Below are 19,515 nucleotides of genomic sequence, written 5' to 3'. Positions count from 1 at the left end.
GTGAAGTATCAGGCCTGCTCATGTAGATGTCTCATTTTTCCAATGAGTTTATTTTCAATCAAACCCACTGATACATGTAGTCAACTCATCACAGCATTGCAGCTGCTGCCTCGAACAGTTGTCGGAAATGATTTTGACATTTGGGAAACACATGACACGATGGCAATAATAACATCAGATGAGCATCCTTTAAAGCTAAAGATTGTTAACTTGGGTAGTGTAACTTGTTTCCTGATGTGTGTTATGATGTGTTGGATTGAATTTGTTGTTTTTTGTTTTACTTCGTTTGTCCTGCACCTCGGTTAGTAACCCAGCAGCCGATTTCACGAAACGCTAGGATAAATCCTACATGTATCTCGAGTTCGGACGAGTAACCCGTCCTAACTTAGGATGGGTTCAATGCTTCCCAACGTCAATGAATGCATAACTGAACCTGTCCGAGTCCTAAGATTAATCCTAAGTTTGAAGAGCTTGGTGAAGTCGACAGCTGTGAAGTTACTGGAAGGTTTTTTGACCCAATCTGTTCTCTCGAGTGGAAGCCCTGATATGTACCTCACAGAGGCAACGAAGGCGACTTGCCTCCATGCCCCCTTGTCATTTAAAAATTTACTAGAAGAGGATTTGAACCAATGTTAGAGCTCTACCAACTAACTGAGCTATCTCACTATCTTGTCAATATCTTTGTTCTAGGTGCCAGTCAGAAGTCGTACAAAATTTACAAAATAGGGAGATAGATAGGGCTAGACAGCTCAGTTGGTAGCGCCCCTGCGGGTGAACAGTAAATTTGTCAAGTTGTTCACCCCCAAATTATTTAAAATATTCACAGTCTAAAAGTTTCTAAGGTGGGGTTACAGGAAACAATTTTATTTTATATTTTTACGTCTTATCAACAGCTGTCCCGACTAAGAAAGTCCTATTCAGAGTGTCTCTTTAAATATTACTCCTACCCAAGCTCTGCCCCCTCAATAAAAAAAAAAACACCTTTGCATAATTTATGTCCGACACTTCCTCAGAATTGGATACTCCTTAAAGGGTTTGGGTACTTTTTGTACGACTACACACGCCCACAGATTTACAATACATTAAACTTACACGGTTTAGGGCCTATGTAGATAATGATGGTAGAAAGCGTCCCTTATGTGAGGTTCTGTGCTTTTTAAAAAATAAGTATAAAACAAAATAATTTTGGTCTCAGTGAGACGAAAAACTATTTTAGCATACGTACAAGGGATATAATTATACTCGGCTCTCCTGAAAACATTGCCCTGTGGTTTTCACTTTTTTTTTCAAAAACTTGCCATCAAATGATGCTGAAACTTGTAACATTCACAGTGAGTAGGGATTTATCACAGGCCTGGAATTTCATCTTTGACGGCCGTTTTCATTTTCATAAGTCCATGGGAAACTTTTAAATGGGCACCAAGGCCAAGACCAGGGGCAATGAAGGCTGGCCATGGCCTCCGTGGCCTGCATGTTCCAGGCCTGCTACAAAAAGTATAATAATAAATAATAATAATAAGACGACTTGTATTGCGCACATTGAGGCTCATCTGCTGGCGACCGGTGTAGCTGTCCCATGTGTGACTCATTTAACCTTAACACCCGTAATTTTTTTCTTTTTCTGCTGCGTTGGCTCGGAATCGTTCATCCTTACAGGAAGGAAGTGCCATTCGGTTGATCCCAGTGGGCTTTCTATTTTGAGGGCGCTTCAATTGCTATCTCATTCTTTTTTTTTTTTCACTTTTTTTTTTCATGACAAAAATAATTGTCAGTTTTGGGAGAACTTGTCATATGTTGTCGAGGTCATCTTTTAATAGCCAACTGGGAATTTCGAAGAATTGTTTTGCGTCCAAGGGAATTATGATACATACAAGTACAATGTAGTGGTGCTTGGGAACACCTATATTTGTAGGCTTGGCATTAAAACTTGTTCCTTATATTTCGCTTCATCACGATCGCGATCATCAGACCACCACGCTATCATTGTCCCTCTTTGGCTGATCAAACAATAGAGGGCCCATGTTCATAGACCTGCTTAGTGCTTAGCACAAAAAAATACTGTAGCTAAGCATGCTCACAAGAGTATGGTTACCAACCGAAATAGCATTCTACATGCTCACTGAAATTGTAAAGTATCAATTTCTGCTTTAAGAAACAGCTCATTAAAATTTTGCCCAGATCTTGAGATCATGCTCTAGACAGACATGGTATTCTTCAATATTTTATCTGATTTCCTATTTTATTGCTCTCCAAGAACTCGCAAAATATTCTTTAAAAAGAGCATCAAAATAAAATATCCATCGTCATTTTGGAGCCCTGGTACTGACTACAAGTCCGTTTAATTTTGTTCCAATGGCCAACTATTGTTAAAACCGCTAGGGATCAAAATAGACTCATGAAATGAATGCGTAATCCCAGATTGGCTGTTATGATCCAATGATTAGAAATACTTGTTTTTTTCCCCCGACTTGAAAGATTTTTTTTGCTGAGCGAATCCTCTTTCTCCCACTCTGCAAAGAACAATGCCTAGAGCGAATTATAGTCCTTACCTTAATTTACGTAAACTGTATCTGGGAAAATATCAAGGGACGCCATCGTGGTAATTTAGGCCTCTGCTAAAGATTGACTTGGTGATGAAATGAAACACAAAACCATCCATGATTATATTATTGCTGTCTAGCGTTTATTTTGATAGTAGACTCGGGAGTTTGATGCTCAAAGCTACGAAGCTTGTTTTACTTTTAAGGTCAGGTTTATAGATTGGTTTTTGTCAACGTCATTCATTCCAGCAACTTCCATCGTAATGCTGATTTTAAGACAGTGGACACTATTGGTAATTGTCAAAGACTAGTCTTCTCACTTGGTGTATCTCAACATATGCATAAAATAACAAACCTGTGAAAATTTGAACTCAATTTGAAAAATAATGGAAGAAAAACACCCTTGTCACACAAAGTTGTGTGCTATCACTTTCAGATGCTTGATTTCGGGACCTCAAATTCTAAATCTGAGCTCTCAGAATCAAAGAAAACTACGTCACATCAGATGGAGCCGTTTCTCACACTGTCTTATACTATCAACCCCTCCCCATTACTCATTACCAAATAAGGTTTTATGCTAATAATTATGTTGAGTAATTACCAATAGTGTCCACTGCCTTTAAATGAAAAATAATCCTTTCAAGGGGGTCCTTTCTCAAAATAGTTTGTATAGCTGCGCTTTTAACATGGTTGCCATTTTTGGGAGGAGAGCTGGATCTCTGTTTAAAATAACAAGGGTCCATGATTACTATTTAACAAGGAAACATTTCCCACGATTGGACTTTGCTACTACTTTTTGACATCATGTGATAGAAGTCAAGGTCCCTTGTCAAAAACTGGCTTGTGTGAACATGTTAAAAGGACCTTTGGTGTCTGTTAAACTCAACATCATGTGTTCTCCCCAGGATTTTTTTAAAATGTGGTGAATTGTACAATTTGTAGACCCAAATTTGTTGATGCTTGGCCGAACCACGCTGAATTGAAACAAGGTCTTTGAAAAGGTTTATCTTTGGTTTTTAAAGCCGTACTGTGCAATCTTGGACATTCTATAATCTAGATGTGGTTTTCTCTTGATGTTTTTTGTGAAGAAAAAAAAAACCTAAAATAAATAAAGTGCATCAACAGAAATTTGCGCGTATTAGCACGCCATTCCTGCTAGTTGACCAGATGCGCTACCTTACTACATGTACATGTAGCTTACAAGTGCATGGGGAGTACCCTACACCATTCTAGAATATGTTGAGAAAAATATTTTAAGCAGCACAGTTTATTTTAAGAAAATCCCCAATACCCCGTTTTTATCCTGATGAAAAGGACGGAAATAAGAGCTTATATGACCAGTCTTTTATGACCGCCCAAACAAAACACTTCGTATTGCAGTGGGCAGAATGGAGATTGTGAAATGAGAAATGGCCGATGATGGCACGAATGAAAGGAATAATAGCTTGGTCTGATTACGGCCAGCGGAGTCGTCATGATAACGTTATTTTCCCCCTAGGCTTCATCTCCCATGTATTATAATTGCTCCTGTGCCCTGTGTAGTGTGAGGGTAGAGCGTGTTGTCCATTACTCACAATTCGTCTTCAGTGGCCGTTTAATTATGCATGCAGGTACATGTATGTTAATAAGCTATGCATGATGTTAGATGCAGCGTGGCTCATTAACTATGCAAGCAGGGAAATGCTAATGATGTTGTACAAGTGTAGTGTATGGTGTTTGTAGAGTGAGAGAGAGCTGTTGTTCATTACTCACCATTCGTCTTCAGTGGCTGTTTAATTATGCATGCAGCTATGTTAATAAGCTATGCATGATGTTAGATGCAGCATGGCTCATTAACTATGCAAGCAGTTATGCTAATGGTGTGCTAGGCATGGTGTGGGTAGAGAGAGAGAGTATTTCATTACTCACCATTCGTCTTCAGTGGCTGTTTAATTACGCAGGCAGTTATGTTAATAAGCTCTGCGTGATGTTAGGTGCAGCGTGGCTCATTATTTATGCGAGCACATGCTTATGGTCAGTGCAGTGAAATGGGGATGAGAGATATTTAAATCAGGTGGTGAAATGATTGATTTAATGCTTCTGCCGTTTTTAGTCTGATGGACAAATTTAGGTTTAATGTTTCGTTAAGGAGGCAGTCATTACTATTCAACATGTAGTACAGGGACAATTTGTATTCCGTGCAGTCTTGTGTATTCCCCCCTGTACTTAAAGCCTTTGGGATTATTAAAGACCCTGGACACTATTGATAATTGTCAAAGACCAGTCTTCTCAGTTGTGTGCTTTCAGATGCTTGATTTCGAGACCTCAAATTCTAAATTCTGAGGTCTCGAAATCAAATTCGGTGAAAATTACTTCATTCTCAAAACTACGTTACTTCAGAGAGGGAGCCGTTTCTCACAATGGTTTATACTATCCACAGCTCCCCATTACTCGTTACCAAGAAAGGTTTTGTGCTAATAATTATTTTGAGTAATTACCAATAGTGTCCAGTGCCTTTAACATGCCATGTTCTTCATCCCTTTCCACACATGTACTACAAATACACATGTTGTACTGTAAGCGTATATGTAGCATAGATACATGTGAATAGCAATTTCACAAAGTACATATAGACATGAACCCATAACATGCCGTCGAATTTCCGCTATAATTTTCCCATAATTAAATCATAATTAATCACATCCAAAAATGTCAGTTCTAATCTCGTGGTGGAAATAATTTCTTTCATCAAAACAAACTTTGAAGAAATAATATTGCTATTGATATTACGTGTAAAACAAGCCTTCTTGCTTAAATTATACTGTTGAAATGATTCTAGATATTAAAGGGAAGGTTTACATGTAATCACTCTCAAAACTAAAAGCAATTAAAAACTGTTGGTAAAATTTTCACAGGTTATACTTTAAATCTACAATTTTTATAGGATTAAAACAAGCGAACAGTTCCAAAAACCAACACCTGTCCTTTAATGTATTTGCTTAAAGGCAGTGGACACTATTGGTAATTGTCAAAGACTAGCCTTCACAGTTGGTGTATCTCAACATAAGCATAAAATAACAAACCTGTGAAAATTTGAGCTCAATCGGTCCTCGAACTTGCGAGATAATAATGAATGAAAAAACACCCCTGTTACACAAAGTTATGTGCGTTTAGATGGTTGATTTCGAGACCTCAAGTTCTAAATCTGAGGTCTCGAAATCAAATTCGTGGAAAATTACTTATTTAGAAAAACTATGGCACTTCAGAGGGAGCCGTTTCTCACAATGTTTTATACTATCAACCTCTCCCCATTACTCATCACCAAGAAAGGTTTGCCAATAATTATTTTGAGTAATTACCAATACACTGTAGTGTCCACTGCCTCTAAGAAGAGGTCAAACCTGAGCCAGTATCAGTAGAGAGTATCCCTTTACCATGCTAGAAGACTAGAGTTTGGCTTGTGCATCTATTTTGAGGTAGATTCATTATAATTGGAACTCCTGTGTGTGTAGTGCTTGGGTGTCAATTTACATGCAGTGCTGCCAGGCCAAATGACCTTCCTCCATGTCCTCAGTCATGTCAGTAGATATACCATATAAACCATGGAGGATTGCTCTATGGTTGGATAAGGCACAGAGAAAGGACTAGGGATAAACCATGGAGAATAAAACCAAGGCATGTTATTTGTGATGACGACTGTAGGATACATTTAGCTAAGTGAATATTTGACAACGCAGCATCAGGGCCCAATTTCAAGGCTCTGCCGTTTACACAAGCGTATTTCACGGGTTAGCAGCGAATTTGAGCTTCTGCACGTGCGTACTTCACGTAACTAGGCATTCTACGCTTACAAGGCTAGCGTAGGAATTCGGCGCTTGCACGTGAGTGGGGAATCACGATGGTAAGCGCAGAATTCGACAGTGAGCAGAGCTATGAAATTGGACCCAGGCCTGTGCATGTATGCTTCATTTTTTAAGGGGCAAGGGCACCAATGATGCCATTTTCTCCATCGGTAAAGGGCACCCTATGACAAATTTTTAAAATTATATAGTTGAGCATTTTAAGAGCACCAAGACAATGATCAAGGAGCATGGAGGCAAACGCCTTTGTTGCCTTCTTGAAGTAGGCCTATTAGGCCTGCAGCATTTTATATTCAATGATTTCACTTCTACGTAGTTGTTGTTCCATGGCCAAATTTCGTAAAGCTGATACTTAAGCAGAAAAGTCTGCTTAGAAAATTTTGTTTGGGCACCAATTAACAAAGTTCAGTTTATGAAATTTTGGTTGGTAATTACATGTAAACCAGTTTCAATTTAGCAATTATTTTCTGTGCTCAGCAAGTTTTTATTAAATTAGTTAAATTGTTTCAAAAAAAAAGAATTGCCTTGTACCTGTAGGCCTACATTCCAAGGCCTCTCTGGAAGCCAAGATACATGTATAGTCCTAGTTGAGTCATGACATGTTTGTACACAACATTGGATGATTTCCCCTGTACACACAATGTACATACATGTAGACCCTAAACCATTGTTTACTAAAAGAGTGACTTTGTACATTCAAAGGCCTTTCTGGTAGGCAAGATTTAATAGTCATAGTTGAGTCATGTGAGTTTGTACACATAACATGGATGATTTCCCTTTAAACCATTTACTAAAAGAGTGACCTTACGTACAATGTACATTCCAAGGCCTTCCTGGTAGGCAAGACCATGGAGCTATCAATGGCAAGACAAAGCTGAGTTGAATCATGGAGCTAGGAATAAAGGTTGAATACATTCGACAACGTTTTGTGTCTCAGTACAAACATTGAATGATTGTCCTTATACATTGCATACATCGGCCTACAAAATGTAGACCATTAGCCTGGATGGGTGGACACATGTGACTGATTTTCTTTCAGCGATATCTCAAAAACACTACCACCTTTTTGAAATGAAATGTTCACTGTTTTATTGTATCTGTAGGCCTGTAGATGTTTACATACATGTAGGCCCATACAGTGGGCTATTTAATATTTGCATACAATCAAACAATCAAATGAGTCCATAAACGAATACTTTGCCTTTAAAGGATTTGGGTACTTTTTCAAAATGTCCATAGATTTACATTAAACTTAGAGGGTTTGAAGATAATGATAGTGGAAAGCTTCCCTTCAAATCTTACTTACTGAGGTGCTGTAGTTTTTGAGAAATGAGTAAAACAATGTCATGAAAATTCGTTTGTAAATGATTAAAATAATTTTCGTCTCATGAGACGAAAATTATGTTCATGACGTTGTTTTACTCATTTCCCCCAAACTACAGCACCTCAGCACGTAGTATTTTCAGGGAAGCTTTCTACTATCATTATCTTCAAACTGTGTAAGTTTGGTGTAAATCTGTGGACATTGTTTTTTTTTTGTCCTACAAAAGTTACATCTCAGACCCTTTAAACACTACTCTTTAAAAAGCATAAAATAAATAAATAAATCTGTTCATGTTCTGGTGAGCAGATCTGACAATCTCCCTGGAAATCATCTTGATGGGTTGTCCCTACATGTAATGTTTACCATGTTTACATTGTACATGTCGGCCTAATTGTACTGTACATTGTACCATGACATTAATTGACAAAATACGTGTGCAGTGCACGAAGACGTCACCTACAGTACGTTGTGAAAACACCAGCTGTGTGAAGACACAAAGTCATAGCATGATGCTCCTTCCGCCATTGTCAAAAGCATGGCAATGTCATCAACGGTCGATAATACATGTAGAAGTGTGTAGCATTATCCCTACACTCTGCGCTGTATGACTAGAAGGCCAACATCCTTGGGTTGCTTAGCAATGGCGATGATGAAGTCTGTATCACAATGGGGCCTGACCCTGCATGAGATGGCGGCGTTAACGTGTTTATGGATTAAAGGCAGTGGACACTATTGGTAATTACTCAAAATAATTATCGGCATAATACCTTTCTTGGTGGTGAGTAATGGGGAGAGGTTGATGGTATTAAAACATTGTGAGAAACGGCTCCCTCTGAAGTGCGATAGTTTTTGAGTTTAGAACTTGAGGTCTCGAAATCAACCATCTAAACGTACACAACTTCGTGTGACAAGGGTGTTTTCTTCTTTCATTTTTATCTCGCAACTTTGATGACTGATTGAGCTCAAATTTTCACGGGTTAGTTATTTTATGCATATACATGTATGTCGAGATGCACCAACTGTGAAGGCTAGTCTTTGACAATTACCAATAGTGTCCACTGCCTTTAAGAGTAACTATAAATATAAATATGAATACACCATGTAGTAAACCTGTGGGTACAGCCATGAGTGAAATCTCTTTTGAAGGAGTGGTGGCTCTGAAAAGATTGTTCATGTACTGTAGGCAGCTTGGTTTTTGTCAGGGATTAATTTCATCCAGTAATTTTGCTTAGCAAAATATTTCGACCCCCAAAAATTGTGCACACTGAATGCTAATAATTGTACATGTAATCGGGGAACGATTTTGTCCAGCAATTTTGCATAATAGCAAAAATATTTTGACTGGAAAGTTTTATGCAAATTGAATGCCAATATTGAGTAGTAAATGATGATTTTTGAGTAGCAACTGAGACATTTTGCGGAACTTGCTCTTCTATACAAGGGAAATCGCTCACTGATTGTATACAGTACATGTCTGTAGACAGCTTGGTTTTGTACAGTGCAAACAGCTAATAGACCCTTCCCATGAAATAATGCAAATTGCACATACCGCGTGCGCACTAACGTTTTGGTTGACAAAATGAGGGAACATCACGCTGTTTTGTACACGGCCAACGGGTGCGTGACGCAGACGCGATTGCGCGTCTGCTTAGTGCACAACTCTATGGCGTTTTCCAACCAACAGGGTCTGTATGCATGCGTGAAAGTGATTAGCATATTTCATGGGAAGGGTCCATTATACGATGTCTTTAAGTCTATTCTGGTTGTGAAGGCAAGCACTCTCAGAAATGCAACCTTAATCACTGTACTAGCCAATAACCCATGGAGAGATGGCAGGGAATGAAGTTTCAATTGTTTGATGTTAACCTTTATGGGTTATTCCAGGGGTACCAAGGCAATGACCAAGGGGCACATGAAGGCAACAACCAGGGGAAATGAGGCAATGACCAAGATCATTGAGGCAATGACCATGGGCAAGACAGACCTATAAATACATACTGCAGAGGCCAAACCCTCTGCTGCCCCAGGTCTTGGCCTTGGTGCCCCATTCAAAAGTTTCCCATAGACTTTAAGATTTTCCAATGGCTTGGAAATACCTTTTGGCAGAATAAAACTTGCCTTCCCCTCTCTAAATTAAAATTTCTCTGGCCTTGCAGTGAGGCAATTACCCCCATGTAGTATCAAGCCTGCAACGCCAGGCAAACCAATATTTAAATTTCCTTTCCCTTTTATTACTTTCAGTTTTAGCCATGACTTCTAACAAAACCTGTCACAAATCTTTTGGTACAAAGTACACCTTTGTAAAGACAAAGTGATTGATGGCTTAAAACATATTTTGCTAAGACTATTGTTTGACTTCCATTTAGAATTCTGAAAGGGTAGAACGTCGTAAAAGTGACAGAAGTTATGACTGACGTGACTGATTGCTAGATTTATTTACTTGACCCCCTGTGTAGTGCAGTGTTTACTTACTGACAGTTTGGGTAGCAAAGAGTCATTTCTTTGTATCGAGTTATGAAAGGAAAACCGGAAGGTCTGTGTTAGGCAACACTTTTCTAGCCGCCTTGTTTTCATTGACTGCGCTGGCTCTCATAAGCCCTTTTGAGATGACAGTTATTTAGCAAGGGTTCCTCGCTTATTTTTTAGCATGGATGCGAAAATTTATAAAATGCACCTCGTGTGTAAAAACAACGTATACTTTCAATAAAGGACAGATTATTTGAGGAGATTTCACTACGGATCTTGGACAGTCCAAACATTGTTTTCTTTTCACACATAAAAGTGTAGTTTGTGAAGTTTCACAACCATGCCCAAATTAAGCGAGGGACTCCTGCTAAATCACTGTCATGTAAAAGGGGCTCCAGCTATACAAGTTTTTATCAGTCGTTTAAACATCCCCACATTTCTGGGGTTATTAATGAATAATGGTTTACTATCTAACTCTGCCTGATACTGGTCATTGCCTTGGTGCCCTTCAAATGCTCCAGAAGAAATGTACAATTTCCTCATAGGGTGCCCTTTACGGGTGCCCTTTACCAGGAGAAAATGCCTTTGGTGTCCTTGCCCTTTAAAAAAACGAAGCATACAGGCCTGCATTTCAGTCTATTTTTTTCATGCTCATGTGTGTTTGTGGTTTGTATTTCCCTTGTACAGGTTTACAGTGACCTGGATGTAAACAACATTGAGGACTCTAACGAAGACAGGGAGATCAGGAGCTGGTGTCCAATGGACGCCCCAGACATCCCTGATGGATGCGTTGAGACATTCACCATCCCAACATACACCTGTCTCGGTAAGGGAGATCTTACGGGGGGTGCAATTTGGTGACTCCAACCCGAAACATACATAGGCTATGTGCTGTGGTCATTGGTTGAGTGTTTTCGCGTGTTCGGTTGAACCGTGGTGACGAGGCTAATCCGACCAAACAGTTACCGACTTGTTGAGTCGGTTAAGCTTGGTTTCAAGATGGCTGGTTCTTGGCTAGTACAGTGACTAAGTTTGCCATTCTGAGAGTCCTTTGCTTCATAACTAGCATCAATAAATAAAAGTGAAATCTCAAACTTTCTTCATTTCCTTTTGTAGTTGGTGATTTTGAGAGCAAAGCTCTGATGGTCCCAAAAGACTGCGACTTTGAGCATATTCACGACAGTGAGACGTGCAAGCCCAAGAGTGAGCTACACAGCCAGGCCGAGAAGCAGTGCGCAACAGCCGGGAAGACAGTCCGTGACTTTGGGATGCTCCTGCCGTGCCAGGATGAAGTAGACCTCTTCACCGGGGTAGAGTTTGTCTGCTGCCCAAAGCAGAACACCACCCCTAAAAAAGTTGGCAAGCCTGACATCCCAAAAGGTAAAAAAGAAAGAAAAAATCAGGTATTTGTAATCACCCCGAAGCTTACACCTTCACCCCAAGTACCCAGTCCCACACCCAAGCTCCCTCCTTCACCCCAAAGCACCCAACCCACACCATAAGCACCCATCTTTATCCCCAAGCACCCAACACACACCGAAGCACCCACATTCACCCCAAACACCAAGTCCAACACCCAAGCACCCACCTTCACCCCAACCACTCAATCCCCACCCAAAGCGCCCACTTTCACCCCAACCACTCAATCCCCACCCAAGCACCCACCTTCACCCTAACCACTCATTCCCCACCCAAGCACCCACATTCACCTTAACCACTCATTCCCCACCCAAGCTCCCACCTTCACCCCAAGCAACCAGTCCAACACCAAAGCACCCACCTTCACCCCAACCACTCAATCCCCACCCAAAGCACCCACATTCACCTCAAGCAACCAGTCCAACACCAAAGCACTTCACCCCAACCACCCAGGCCACACCCAAAGCACCCACCTTCTCCCCAAAGCACCCAACCCCACCTAGCACCAACATTCACACCAAGCGCCCAACCCACACCCAAGCACCCACCTCCACCCCAACCACTCAATCCACACCCTTCCTTAAACAATTACTCAAACTCATCCTCCAATTAAGATAATATCTCTGATAAAACCTGCCTACAAATTAATAGCATCCTCTGAACATATTTTTACAAAGAGGATGACTCAATTTTATCCTATTCTAAAATTACACAAGAATATATGTAGTACTTCTCAAAGGTCTTGTAATACATCACCTGCACTGGCCAGGCCTTGTGCTTCATGGGGGCAACAAAGTTTATTGCCTTGGTGCCCTTGAAATGCTCCAGTAGAAATTTACAATTTCCGCATAGGGTACCCTTTGCCAAGGAGAAAACGAATTGGTGCCTTTACCTTTTCAACCACGCGTCAGGCCTGACATCGTACATGGTATCGTTTCTCTTGCACCATGAAGATCCCCCCCACTTTATTTTATGGAGATTCATGCACGAAAGCATCCCAAATGAATCGCAAATAATATTGAATCGTGGAGAGTTTCCACTTAACACTTGCCCTCGCTACATCGGGGAGGGTGTTGCTTTGCCGATTTTCTCCAGACACTGTCACCCGAGACACCTCTAGTTTGCGGAGCGCCGTGGCTTGGAACTCCTTATTTTTCTCTGGATCAGTCGAAAGGGGAGCTGCCAGTTCAACAGGGAATACATGTTTGTTAATTTTGTCCAGCAAAAATCTATCATCATTACGAACCTTTTAAACACATTTAGTTATTTTGTTTCCTTAGTGCTTAAATGGCAACGACCAGTGCAGTTTTATTACATACCTGTATGACTCAAAATGTGGACATTGGATAGGACTTGGTTCAGTTCAGTTCATTTTTTTTTTTTTTTTTTTCAGTTCAGTTCAGTTTTATTTCCACTCAATCATTTCAGATGACAAGATATAACATAGAGTAGTAAAGATACACAATAGATTAAGTGGTGGAGGACTCCTAAAAGCAAGCTTGTAGGGTGACATAGTAGGGAGTCGGCCTTACATGTACATGTAGCTCAGTTGGTTGAGTACTGGCACGTTAATGTGGAGGCCACAGGTTTGAATCCCACTTTGGCCTGGTTGCCTTTGATGAACCAAATACAAAGCATCTACAGTAGCATTTTTACAGTTCATTTCAAATTTGAAGCTCAAGATTATATTAACATGTTCGAATTTATTGACAGCAAGAGAGTTTAAATAAATTAATTCTCCCTCCCTCAACAAAAATTAACCTTTAATATTTTAAGTGCAAATGGACATCTACCGCCTACATGTGGCCATGACTGTGCCATGATACATGTATATATTTACCGTAGAGTTATATATATTGACTAGAGTGCTAACTTGCTCTGCGTTTTGAAGCCACCCTGGGCGCAGACATGTTTGATGTGTTGCGTGGACTACAGAAGGATTTCAATTTTAAGAGAACACACGTTGACGCGATTCTTTTACATTCGGCGTGTGCGCTTACCTAGGCGACTGCGCATTCACGTACGTCCGCGCTACGAAAACCGTAAGTCCGACTTGATTGACGTACTAACAAAAAAGTTAACGCGCCTTTTAAACATGACACACTATGCATGCTCGCAGTTTGTACGCTCATCAACAGATTGTGCGTTCACAATTGCTGCCTTTTTTTGGTTCGATGACGCATAGAAAAGAACAAACGCACTGTCATGCAAATAGCCGTACAATTGCCGTACAAAATTTCAAGCTTTTGTATTGGTTTGTACATAAACATGGATGCGCCCACACAGCTTCAAAACCTTAGTGCGTGTATAACAGGGTTTTAGCGCTCTAGTCAATATATATAGCTCTATGATATTTACACGCTATCAGCCACATGTTATGTTTGACCTTTATAAAACAAGGCTGTCTTTAGGTAACAGCTTTTTGCATGAACACAATCACAAGACTTGATCAGCGAGATAAAACTGTATCAAGTCTCACAAGGACTTCCCTTTTTTGTCCTTTCCTACTAAAAACCATCGGCATAAGCTGTGTTTTTCCTCCTCTGGATCCCAGTAGCATGTCCCAGTCGTCAAATCCCTTGAAAGTTTTCCCGTTGAACAACCGTTGTTTTGTTGCTATATACTCCATCCAGTTACTCCTTTTAGTTTGCCCTCAAGTTATTTCTGGAATTCTCCAGTCATCCCTCTCCTGATTTCATTTGTTTTATTCGTCCATGTACGATTTGACTTTTTGTTTGTAGCAGAAATATTTCTTGTCATTTTGTTTACCCATTTGTGAAATCAAAATAATACTATTGCAGAAAATGTTCACACCAAACTTGTAGAGTAGACTAGAGCTTCGGTGTAGTTCCTTTAAGCACAGTGATTAACAAACCAGAAAATACAATAAGCTGTTTTAGGAAACTGCTTTTAAACCAAAAAGGAGCTTGCACAAAATAGTTAATGCACTGACGTTTCTACCCTAGCAGAGTCTTTCTCAAAGGCTAAAAAGACTCAGCAGGGGCCAAAAGTAAGGCCATTTTATTTTTATTTGCAATAAACAAACCAGCGCAAATATGTTGTTTGTTTTTTGGGTGGGGGGGGGGGGGGGTTGAAAAAATGTCGGTCAAAAATGTTGTTTCCATTATAATTACTTGTTACTTCTGAAACTAATTAACTTAAGACAACGTGACAAATGCCAGCATTCCAGATGACGCACAACATTTTTCCTGCATTTCATTTTTTGAAACTTAAAACTTTTGTTGTGAAAATGAAGTCTTTTACTTGTTTCATTCTCGAATTGCATCCGCATTCTCCAAATAGTCATGACTTATATTTCAATAATAATTGTCTACACATACATCATCAGCTCAGTGCTACAGAACAGAATACGTTCATTAAGGGTAATTTAAAACTTAATATTGATTGAAAGGTCATTAAATGAACAATGCGTATAAATTTTGGAAAAAGCAACAGTATACATACATTCAGGCATTGAATTTCGTTATTAAAGGGCCACAGCAATCTTCCTCTGGTTAAGGGCACTTCTATGAGGAAAATGTAAATTTGCAAAGGGCACCACAGCAACAGCACAGGGCACCACGGCAAATTTTCAAAGCTGCATAACTCAAATCTTACATACATGTACATGAAGCCACCAATTTCAACAGATTCAACAATAATTTTCCGCCCCGGAAATGTACCCTGATATCCAGGACGTCACTGTAGTGTAGTACGAATTGTAAGGCCGCCAGGGCTAGGATGATATATAGATGTGGGGGATCCCTAAGGGATGGGCTCATAGCAGACCGGTTTAGGACATCCCAGGAGGTGGAAGTAATCAACTAAAAAAGGAAATCCCACAGGCGGTTCTTCAAGTCTCATACAGTTCATGGAACTGAGGTGATTTTTTTTGTCAATGGTGTTTTTCTTTCATTATTTCTGCAACTTCGATGAGCAGTTTAGCAAAAAATGTCACAGATTTGTAATTAAATGCATTAGTTGGGGTACACCAAGTGAGAATACTGGTCTTTGACAATAACCAAATGTGAAAGGCACTGGACACTATTGGTAACTACTCAAAATAATTGTTAGCATAAAAACTAACTAGGTCTCAAAATCAAGCATCTGAAACCACAAAGCTTGTGTGAGCAAGGATGTTTTGTCTTCCATTTTTCCCTTGCGCAACTTCGACGACAAATTTTCACAGGTTTGTTATTTTATGCATAATATGTTGAGATACACCAAGTGAGAAGACTGGTCTTTGGCACTAACCAAAGACAATGTAGTGTAGTTTATGGGCGGCCGTGGACCGTACCATGCACTGCCTTAGACGTGCTTATCATGGGAAATTAACTCTGAATATTGCCGCATCAAATGCGAGAACACGTGTTGGAAACATTACTGAATCATCAGCACCAGGGACCCCTCCGTTGTCTGAGATTTAGTCTCATGTGAATGCATATATGCTTGAGACATTTCATCAGACTTCAGTCACAAACATCTCTATCAAGCCCGCATTTGTTTACAGTAATCATAAATTGTATAAACTGATCTATCACTATGGAGATGGACTGTTAATTTATTCAGACTTAATTTGAATAATGTAGCCCCCTCATCTCGTTTTTATACATGTAGTTACGGAGAGTCAAGGCAACACATCAGCCCCCCTTTCACACCTTGGTTCACAGTTGAATAGGCATTCCTTTGTTACCCCTGTATGAGATCAAGGTTTAATGTACAAATACCATGAGAACATACATGTACACACATGTCTTGTAAATTAGCTTCCAATGGCGATATATTTTTTTATATGTAAATTATTTTGGGTGTGAACGTTTTTTTGTGTACATTTTTATTTTTACTGTAATTTTGGCCATTGGCCACGATTCCACGAATGTAAAAACCAGATAATAAACTATCTATAAACTATCCATGTAGAATATTAGACTAGTACATGTTCGATACTCCAAACATTACCGACCATAAAACTTGCTTTGTGAGAAGCGCTGCATAGCTGTTGACCATATAAACTATTTTTGACCAGAATTTGAACTCGATGCTCTTGCGGGTGTAAGGATACGCTTACACTGATGTGTGTTACACATAGCAATGCACATGTAGCACTGTATACAATGGTATACCCAGTATCTTTCCTGAGCTGTGAAAAAAAAAGTCACAGGCACATATTACTTGGGTGTGTGGGTGTGATTAAAACCCACCACCTTTGCAATTTTAGAGCAGTGTTTCACTAACAAGACCACCCGGATTGTCTGGTATACGTGTAGTTAGAGGAAAGTAATAAGTATACAGTGCTAACACACGTCAGTCTATATGGGTATAAACAATTAATATTCTTTATCCCCAATGCGAATTTCCTTCTTCAGTTTATAAATGCTTTATTTTGATAACTTCATAACTATAATATAATTGTACATCTATTTTCATTTACCCTTTTGTCTTGACAGAAACTGCCCCAGTACCTCCTAAGGTACCAGAGCCAGAAGCACCCCAACCGGAGGTAGAACCCGCCGAGCCCGCAACGGAGCCTGAACCCATCACAGCTAAGCCCCTCCCTGAGGACCCGTACTTCAAGGAGTCTTTTGATGAAGATGAGGAACACGAAGCCTTCTTGATGGCCAAGCAGAGGATGGATGCTAAGGAGGAGGACAAGAGATCTCAGGTTTGTTGTCTCTGAAATGTCTTTTAAAACGTCTTGATTCAAAAGATGAAATTTCAAAAAATAAAAACCTGTGAAAATTTGAACTCAATTGGTTGTCAAAGTTGTGAGATAATGGTGGAACACCTGGTCACACGAAGTTGTGCGCTTTCAAATGCTTGATTTCGGGACCTCAAAATCTAACTCTGATATTTCAAAATCAAATTCTTCTCTCGAAAAACTACATTACTTCAGAGGGAGCCGTTTCTCACAACAAGTTTTACTATCAACCTCTCCCCATTACTTGTTACCAAGTAAGTTTTTATGCTAACAAATATTTTGAGTAATTACCAATAGTGTCCAGTGCCTTTAAAAAAGTTTCCATTCACTATCCAGCCCTTCATTACCAGAAATATAAAAAAATAATAATAACAATCTTGGCAGTGTGCCAGAGGTGGTTGGTATCCCTGAAAGAAACGCCTGCTAAGCGGCGCTGTATTGAGTCAACTGTGCAGATTTTCTTTAATAACATACCTTTTTGGACCCCAGATGGCTTAGAAATGGCGCTTAGAAATGTGTACATGCCTAGAAGTATTAATATTACGGCCGTGTCCGAAACGACGACTTCGGCTACAGTTACGTCTAGATCAGCGCGTCTACCAGTGTTGAAGAATAGGCAGACGCGCGCGATCTAGCCGTAGCTCTAGCCAAAGTCGCCGCTTCGGACACGGCCTAACACTACTTGAAGTAGTATTAATCTTGGTTTTACCCTTACACCACACCGATGTGTGTTTAAAGCCATTGGACCCTTTCGGTAAACAGTGTTGTCCAAGGCCCACACTTTGTGTACCACAACTTCTATATCAAATAACAAACCTGTGAAAATTTAGGCTCAATCGGTCATCGGAGTCGAGAGAAAACAACGGAAAAACCCACCCTTGTTTCCGCGCGTTTCGCCGTGTCATGACATGTGTTTAACATAAATCCGTAACTCTCGTTAACAAGAATTTATATTGTTTTGCTGTTTTCTCAAAAAGTAAAGCATTTCATGGAATAATAGTTCAAGAGAAGTCTTTCACCATTGCCTTCTGTAAACCCTGTAAGTTATTTGTAAATCTGTGAACTCTTATTTTTTTTTCTGAACCGAAAGGGTCCAATGGCTCTAATAGCACGGTAAATTTGACTTATACATGTAGCACAGGCATTTTACTCTGTTTGGATTCGAACCCATGAGCTTTGTAATTCCTGAGCAGCATCTTACCAACTTTTTTCAAAGTTCCTCGGGAAGCTCCTGAATATACAGTGCTAACACACATCGGTGTATAAGGGTAAAAACCAAAATTAATCATCTTTATCCCCGATGCAATTTTAACATTGATTGCTGCCACGCAAGTCGACCAGGTTGCACGTACTTAAATCTCCGTCGACACTAGCTTTTAAACCCTGCCAGCAATGGCGGTCAGAAGGTGTGAACCACTGCCAGCTGCATTGAGCATTGTCCTGGTTCCCATTGACAGTTAACCGCGGCAGTCTCTGTCGATTGTAAAGCAAAATTGTGAAGCAAAATCTCATATGAGGTGTTTGATGCTACCATCTCAATTAAAGGCACTGGACTCTTTTGGTAATTACTCAAAGTAATTGTTAGTATAAAAACTTACTTGGTAACTTGTAATGGAGAGCTCCCTCTGAAGTGACGTATTTTTTGAGAAAGAAGTAATTTTCTACGAATTTGATTTCGAGACCGCAGAATTAGATTTTGAGGTCCCGAAATCAAGCATCTGAAAGCACACAACTTCGTGCTACGTACAAGGGTGTTTTTAATCGATGTCATGCAAAGTGTGTAATCGGTTGTTCACTATTTTCATGTGACCCAGGTGGCCGATCGATCTCAAACTTCCACAGATTTGTCAGTTTAAGTATATATGGTGGATAACAGAAAAATCTTATCACTGCCAGCAAATGTTTTGTTAGCAAAAACCAATTATATAAATGTTCCTTTAAAGACACTGATGGACACTATTGGTAATTGTCAAAGACCAGTCTTCTCATAAAATATTAATAACAAACCTCCAAAAAAATTAGCTAAATTACATTATTTGAGAGGGAGCCATTTCTCACAAGGTTTTATACTATCAGCAGCTCTCCAGTGCTTGTTACCAAGTAAGTTTTATGCTAACAATTATTTTGAGTAATTACCAATAATGTCTAGTGCCTTTAAATGTCCATAGGTAGTCTTGAGAAATAAAGTCTGTGTTGGTGAGCAGCTGCTGTGAGTTTGTTTTCTACGCC

At 39.8% G+C, this 19,515-nt stretch overlaps 1 protein-coding gene across 1 annotated transcript in view; it reads left to right on the top strand.

Annotated features, from left to right (window-relative positions):
- Nucleotides 1-19,515, top strand: part of LOC117301535 (amyloid-like protein 2) — a 46,747-nt gene that overhangs the window by 17,033 nt on the left and 10,199 nt on the right. Inside the window, exons 3-5 of the mRNA XM_033785556.1 lie at nucleotides 10,857-10,995; nucleotides 11,286-11,549; nucleotides 17,036-17,250. Coding sequence (XP_033641447.1) covers nucleotides 10,857-10,995; nucleotides 11,286-11,549; nucleotides 17,036-17,250 — 618 coding nt within the window. The remainder of the gene's footprint in view (nucleotides 1-10,856; nucleotides 10,996-11,285; nucleotides 11,550-17,035; nucleotides 17,251-19,515) is intronic.

Source organism: Asterias rubens, chromosome 17, assembly GCF_902459465.1.
Source record: "Asterias rubens chromosome 17, eAstRub1.3, whole genome shotgun sequence".
In the NCBI taxonomy this organism is placed as follows: domain Eukaryota; kingdom Metazoa; phylum Echinodermata; class Asteroidea; order Forcipulatida; family Asteriidae; genus Asterias; species Asterias rubens.
This window is presented reverse-complemented; position numbering and strand designations above follow the sequence as displayed.